The sequence below is a fragment of the Bombina bombina genome, chromosome 9 (genome assembly GCF_027579735.1).
Source record: "Bombina bombina isolate aBomBom1 chromosome 9, aBomBom1.pri, whole genome shotgun sequence".
In the NCBI taxonomy this organism is placed as follows: Eukaryota; Metazoa; Chordata; class Amphibia; order Anura; family Bombinatoridae; genus Bombina; species Bombina bombina.
This window is the reverse complement of record NC_069507.1, coordinates 157,048,436-157,056,250: the sequence shown is the minus strand read 5'-3', so window position 1 is coordinate 157,056,250 and position 7,815 is coordinate 157,048,436. Positions and strand designations below refer to the sequence as shown.

Below are 7,815 nucleotides of genomic sequence, written 5' to 3'. Positions count from 1 at the left end.
AGGGTTTGCTTATATAATAGTTTTATTTTATCTATGTTAATCTAACATTAAATGTACTGTTTGCATTTCACATAAGATTAAATAAATAAGTTATTTGTTATTTTTACTAAATTTAAATGGTACGAAAAAAGTGTTATGCTGCCTTAGACATTTTGTGTTTGACAGTTTAAATCCAAAGAAAGCAATTTAGCAGCTTTCATGGAGCACAGAAGTCACAGGGATGGGGAAACCTTGGGAATTAGCAGTATTGCTGACATCAGCACTGCGGCAAAATGGACAGTTCCATCTCTCTAAAAGTAAAACAACTGACTTTTGCCTCCAATTGCTGCAAAATACCATCAGAATGGAAAAAAAATCCATCACAGAGAAAATATTAGTACCACAATCAGGAAAGAGTTAATATCCCAGTGCTTGGTAACTGGTGGTTGTCATTGTATTCTAGCTATTGATCTTCCCTCGCAGTATAAAAAGAGAGCGCATGTGCCCTCCCCTCATCCTGCCTCCAAGATGAGTTTCAGTTCAGATCATTACCTTTCTTCCTCGTACAGAAAAATCTTTGGAGATTCTCCTAGGTTTTCATCCAGTCGCTTAGGAAGCAGCTCATCCTCCAAGACCACTATCTCTGGTGGATACAGAGCTCAGTCCAGGGGCAATGTATCTTCAGGGTCTTCTTACAGAAGGTCAGCGAGGGGTCTTGGCCATGTATCTGGAGAAAACGTAGACCTGTCTCAGGCTTCGGCAATGAACAGTGAGTACAAAATTGTTCGTACAAATGAAAAAGAACAACTTCAAGGACTCAATGACAGGTTTGCCATGTTCATTGAGAAAGTGCACAATTTGGAACAGCAGAACAAAGTGTTGGAGACGGAGCTTCTAGCTTACAGGCAGAGGCAATCTGAACCCTCCAGGCTGGGAGAACTGTACCAGCAAGAGCTTAAAGATCTGAGAGCTCAGCTAGAAGATGTGAATGCAGACAAGAGTCAGCTCATTATAGAGAGGGACACCCTAGAAGATGATCTGCAAAAACTAAAAGGAAAATATGAAGACGAGATCCGAATGAGAGAGGAGACAGAATATGCACTCAAAGCCCATAAGAAGGATGTGGATGATGCTACCCTTGCCCGGCTTGACCTGGAAAAGAAGGTGGAATCTCTCTTAGATGAAATATCTTTTATGAGGAAGGTTCATGAGGAAGAAGTGAACGAGCTGCTTGCCATGATCCAAGCATCCCAGGTTTCCGTGGAGATGGAGATGACCAAGCCTGACTTGACATCAGCACTGAAAGAGATTCGATCCCAGTACGAGAGCCTAGCTGCTAAGAATTTACAATCTGCCGATGAATGGTACAAATCTAAATATGCCAATTTGAGCGAGCAGGCAACCCGAAGCACTGAGCTCATCAGAGCCAACCGAGAGGAAATGAATGATTACCGGAGACAGCTACAATCCAGGACCATTGAGATAGAGAGTCTTCGCAGTACCAATGAGTCTCTGGAAAGGCAGATTCAGGACATGGAGGAGAGGCACATAGCAGAGAGCACTGGGCTCCAGGTAAAATAAACACCTCTATATTCCATGTCTTAGAAACATAAACAGCTACAAAGATTAAGTGTATCAAGCAAATGCCTTGGTATTGTTTGCACAGTCTTTCCTATGTTGCTACTAATAATTTGTTTACAGATTTCTGCTTTCATGTGATTTATTTTATTTTACAGTTAGTCAAATGAAAGTATTGTAGCCTAAACGGAGGATTGAGACTGTATTCTGTATATGATTTTACTCTGCTTGCAGTAGAACATTATCTGTAAAACGAGCCTTGTCCAAGGTGCTGAACCTAAAGTATTTGTAGTTCCATTCTCAACTCATGCTTTGCTGTTTCTCTAATAACCCTGCTTGCAATAACAAATGTGTATAAATACAGGCAGATGTGAATTACGTTTATTGACAACTATCTTCTATAATGATAACAAAAAACAAGACTATATCATTTTTAATTAGGTAATTTATGTTTAGCAATTAAGCTGTAAAAAAAGATTACATAGAGTTTCATGAATAAAATAGTTTCCTATAAGTTAACAATACCATAGAGATCTTATACATGCAGGTCCTCTATGCCCAGATCTCGAAACAACAGTTTAAATCAGTCCATTTCTATAAAACAATCGTCTTTTAGAAAGTGCGTTTGTTTCACAGCCCTGAGCAGGTATTTTCTTTCATGGGGGGGGGGGGGGCAGGGAGCAGGGAGTGGCACTTGGATTAATCCAACAAAGCAAACCTCAAGCAAACAGTAGGAAAAAAGGAGAGAACAGGAGATTATTATTGTACAAAAAAATGAACAAAAAACACAGTCCAGTTTTCAATCTTTCAATGTGTTTTAAACCAGAGCTATTAAAATAGCTTATAGAAGGATCAAGGGGGGGGGGGGGATAATTTTTATAGTATTTCTTTCATTTTTCAGAGAATAAAAAGTATCTGTATGATGTATTCAAACAGTAAACTTCACTGCTTCCTTTACATTAATGTACAAAGTGCTTACTGACCCTTCTAGCAGCACAAAAGACAAATTATTCTGGGTTGTGATTAGTCTTGGTTATGCAAAATAAAAAAAGGTTGCACTTAAATCGTTTGCTCATATATTTACAACCCTATTTTTTTTATTCTGCAGTTGAGTTATTTTAAAATGTTTAATATACTTGAAATAAACTCTTCAGGCTTAAAATCTAATTCTTTCATTTAAGATACAACAGTTACATTTTTTGTTGACAGTAGAATTTAAAAGTGTAATTTTATAAATTTATAAACTGAATTGTCATGTTTCAAATTAGAAAATCCAAAAACAACTGTAAAAATAAACAGGAAATCAAGAGGTGTTTTTATTTCTAAATATAAATAATATAATATTGGTTATGGGTCAGCAACATTGCCTGGAAAACAATTGATTTGATTGTTCTGAAACATTAAAAAAGGACCGCACCTATAATTCACCAGTCGCCATTTTCCTTTGACTGGGAGTGGCATCTTAATTATTGTGGTGTTGTTTTGTACAGTATCTTAAAACTATAAAGATATTTTTCTATATTGTTATCTTTCTTTTAATATAAAACCAGAACTGAAACTATATGGTGATACCAGACGAGAAAGGGGTATAACCTACCCTACTGATTAGAGGATTAGTTTTAAGTTTTGTTTTAAATGTGACACGTAAAAAACGCTAAAACTGTAAAGAAATATGCAAACATATTTTTGTTCATATAAAAACACAAACATTTTGAATATTAGACCAGAAACTATGTAAGAGGCATCACATTTTTTTAAAACCTGAATAGATCTTATTAAGTGTTAAATTACTGCACTGGTGTGAAGGGAGATATTTATGTGAAACTATTAAAATGAAATCAGAGAGCTTATACAGTTTAATTATTACTTAAATTGATCATTTGCAGTGAGGTTTATTGAGTAACAACGTTGTCAGTTCTATAAAGTTAGTCTACAGAAACTCATTTACTGAGAAATAGGGATGAGGAAACTTTTGCAATATAATCCCACAAGGCCTGAGGAGATTCTGATGGTAGCACATTGTTATGTATTACATATTGTGATGTCCATTATACAAAACACCAATAGGCTGTTGTGCGTAATACAACTTGGTAAGTCAATCTCTGTATTTTATAGGATGCAATAAGTCAGCTGGAAAATGACCTAAGGAATACAAAAGGGGAAATGTCCCGTCATCTGAGAGAATATCAAGATTTGCTTAATGTCAAAATGGCACTGGATATTGAGATAGCAGCGTATAGGTAATTATAATGCATCCTTTTTAAACAATTTTGTTTCAACTCTATTTTTCCCATAGTATTTTGTTTTTAAAGCTGGTGTTAACAATGACAGTGAAATACTCTAATAACCAAACTGTAAAACTGTATAACATCTAACATAATATCATTGTACTTTTGCATGGAATTCCCAATAGTCTATAAAGATGTATAAATAGCTCTATAATATAACCGTGTATATCTAGCCAGCTGTGGCTTTCAAGACTGGAAATAGGGAAAGAAACCTTATGTATTTAGTCTCCCTTCCCCCCCCCCCCCCCAACCCAAGGGTTTTCAGCTGATGCTTTTCATTTACTTAATAATTAAAACTATTACCACAGCCTGTTAATTACTTATGTTACATATTTATTTCAAGGGTGTATTTATGGGCTGTCATTGGTATCACTCTAACAAATATATAGCTTACACTTTTATGTAATATAACATTGTTTTCACTCCTTAGCATCAGTTGTGTAGCTAGATTTCCAAAAAAAAATCTGGTGCTAGAGAAAAATGACACATTTCAGTTGCTCATACACAAATTCATTTTGGGCTACTGTCTTTGCCAATTCCCAGGCACTGCTTCAAAGATAAACTGTATTCCCATATTCTGAGATGTAATTCTGAGATGCAAAGTCAACTATAAATAATGCAATCACAGTTTTAACCAGAGATCAGTAATTTCCCAAACAGAAAAGTAGTTTTGCAGAGAAGGAAAAAATCTTGTCTAATAGTTCGATTGTAACCCAGGAAAGCCCTAAAGACACCTAGAACTTTACATTTTAATTGATCATGTATGTATTTTAAATAGTTTAACATTATTTCACATTTTGGAATACTAGTTGTAAAGGACATTCTGTTCCTTTACACTTAATAAAGGTGGATATACATTTTAGCACGTTAACATGCAAGAATGCTAGCTGAAAGTTGTTATTAGCTGCAGCATGCAATAAAATGGCAATGAATGTTTAAAAGTGGTCCTCACCTACCATAATTGGGCTTGATTTATCAAGCCCTTTACCTCCCTTCGACTGTGGGTTCTCACAAGAGAACTTGCAGTCAGGATTTATCAAGCAGTGATTATCAGACCGCTGCTTTCCTACCCTCTTCTCCACCTCTTAGGTGGAGAATTTCAATCTCTCGGTCTCGTCCGACCGAGGAGATTGAGAGCTCTGTCTGCCCTTGATTGATAAATCAAGCCCATTGTGGCTTGTGCAAAAGGAAAATCTGATACCTTGCTGAATAGCTGCAAACTGTAATAATGCTGGACATTTTTAAATACTATTGTTGAAAACAATTGCAGGCTTCTTTGTAATGCATTTTCTAAAATAAGATTAGTCTTCTTCCATCTTAATAATATTAATATAATTAAATGTTGTACAAGAGTTTTAACTTATCCTCCATGTTGCACTAAAAATGTATTTATTTTATCATATATTTTCAGGAAACTGCTGGAGGGTGAAGAGACGAGGTTTAGCTCCGCAATAAGCATTATGCCTCCAAATCCAACTCCGCCTCCGAGTTACTCCTATCAATCTCGAATTCACAGCTCATCTTCATCTAAAATTCTACCTGCAAAAAGAGATGAGAAAGACGGAGTCTCTAAAGTAGTTTCTAAGTCCTCTCATCCTATAGGAGAGACATATGAAGAAATAATTGAGGAAACTGTTGTGTCAACCAAAAGAGTAGACAAACCAGAGCAGAATGAGGGAGCTAATATCAAACCTTAAAACAAAACAAAACTTATCAGTAAGTAGGATAGTATTAGTTAGGTTATTCTCTTGTTCCTATAAACCCAGCATAACTTTTTTCCAGAAAAGCACATTCGTGTTTATCAAGCACAACATTCCATTTGCTGTTAGCTTTTATCCTAATCTACTGTTAACATTCTTAATTCTCTTAGTCATGTAATAAATCCTATAGGGGTTTGGTGCTTTAGATGAATGTGACTATTTATATTGATTCTAGCAATAAATAAGTCTATAGTCAGACAAAACACTTAAAAACTGAATAATAGTCATCTGCATGATAACATCTCTTATGTAGATTGTCACCTAGAATCTCGTAGTAAATCATAACTCTACTAATAAGATATTATCTAGAATGCATTCTACCAGCACTGCACTTAGTCCTTGGTTGTTGAACTTACATTTTCAGAATGAGTAAACAGCATACTGTATTTGTTGACAAGGGGACCACTTTCACTTTACAGCACAATGAGGTTACAAATTATCAGCTCAAATTTTCATTTTGAATATTCATATAGTATCTTGCTGTATGTGTGTACTCATCCCACAATGTGATCACGTTTACAAAAGGGGAAATATTTACTGTTCATACAATCTGGTGTACACTTTTGATGCCTCGGTAAAACCAGCAATTGGGACATTAATTCTTGAACTTTTTAATTACTTTCTAATTAAATAAGTATGCTACAGAAAAGCATTAACGTTTTGGCATATATCAAAAAAATGTTTGTGTGTGTGTGTTTTGTGATTAACTTTCCACAATATTCAGGCAGCTTATTGGTTATCAGCACAATTACTGCTCGTTCTGGAATGCAGAAACGCCTCTGTCTTTGTTCACAAATTGGTGGTGCTGTATCATTTAATGTATAAACACTAGTAAGTAATTTTATATGCAAATATACTTGTATATTATTTAAACTAGAAGCACTGCAAACACTTAGTAATGCACAATGAAATGATGTCTGTAAGTTACTATCTGCCTTGGAGGATATAGAGGTCAGTTATAGGCACTGCATGACACCAAAGAGAAGTTATAGAAAATAAAAAGGTGCCTAAATAAACAAGTACATTTCTACTGACAGGTGTGCCAAGCATTGGATACGATTTTGTACTGTGTCCTTTAAAGCCTTATTACCAGCTACATCTTTACATAATTGAAATTGTTGTTATCAGATAGGGTGCTGCATTTGTTTAGGGTAATACAAAGCATCATTGTCAACGTATGGCTGAACCATTGATGTGGAACGAGGCCCTGCCATAACATGCAATAAAATGAAATAAAATCATAGCATCACTAAGTAATGTCTTGTTCTATTCTGTTCATTGTAAAAACTGCATTAAAATGATAATAGATTTAAATATATTTAGTAAGTAGCAATTCATAACAAACAATATTTGCCTACCTCAGATAATAAGGAGATCTGCCTTTACACATATTGCCCTGGTGCATAGTAAATTGACAACTGCCGGGGATTCTGGGAATGAACATGTAAATTAATTCAAAGTTGCTCAACTTTTGGTTTCTTAATTTACTTTATACACAGGTAAGAATTCATAAGCAGGTTTTTAAACACAGCATGTGTCAGACCTGTAAATACCAGAGAAACCACATGCAGACAGCTTGTTTTCTTTGATGATTCTCATGAGAGTGAGGCTGATTTTAGACAAGCTGGTAAGGGTACCTATGTAAGAATACATTGTGGTGAGCAATAAAGGTCAGTGAAAACTACTCTTCATAGTAAATTTAGTGATGGGTACATTAAAGTTTAATGGTGTCAATTTATACAGTTTTAAGAAACTTTACAATATATTTTTTTATTTATTTTTTACTCTGAGATTGACACCCTTAAGATGTGCTGCTGAGAGGGCATATGGAGGCTCTGAATGGTGTGCATGCACTTTGTAGAATTGAGTGCTTAGTTAATTTGCACCAATCAGTGACTCTCTATGCTCCCAGAACAAAACTGTTGGTGTATAAAAGCTGTCAATCACCTTGCTTAAAAATACAGGGAACAAAGAGTTTCAGTAAATAGATCAAACACAGACTGGACAAAGGTAATACATGAGTCTCTCAAGGATTTGTATGAACCCAGTTAAATGAGCTAGAGATAGAAATAGTTCTGCAGATACCAAATTGTATAAGGTGATTAAGCCAAAGAAGAATATCATTCAGGTGCAAGGAGATTTACAAAACTCAAAGGGTCCTCTGGCAAATGAGATTTAACACCAATGTTGAAACTGGAAGAACTAAAACT

General features: G+C 35.3%; 1 protein-coding gene across 1 annotated transcript; it reads left to right on the top strand.

Annotated features, from left to right (window-relative positions):
* Positions 1 to 507: 507 nt before the first annotated feature.
* On the top strand, positions 508 to 6,858 carry INA (internexin neuronal intermediate filament protein alpha). Its single transcript, XM_053691718.1, has 3 exons — positions 508 to 1,551; positions 3,673 to 3,797; positions 5,257 to 6,858. The coding sequence occupies exons 1-3, from the start codon at positions 508 to 510 to the stop codon at positions 5,540 to 5,542; spliced, it is 1,455 nt and encodes a 484-aa protein (XP_053547693.1). The 3' UTR covers positions 5,543 to 6,858.
* The last annotated feature ends 957 nt before the right edge of the window (positions 6,859 to 7,815 follow it).

What these genes read in the sequence shown, in the direction of transcription:
- INA (XM_053691718.1), top strand. Translation starts at nt 508, where the DNA reads ATGAGTTTCAGTTCAGATCATTACCTTTCTTCCTCGTACAGAAAAATC. An exon ending in CAGAGAGCACTGGGCTCCAG is followed by an intron (nt 1,552 to 3,672) that starts GTAAAATAAACA and finishes TGTATTTTATAG; the next exon opens with GATGCAATAAGTCAGCTGGA. An exon ending in ATTGAGATAGCAGCGTATAG is followed by an intron (nt 3,798 to 5,256) that starts GTAATTATAATG and finishes ATATATTTTCAG; the next exon opens with GAAACTGCTGGAGGGTGAAG.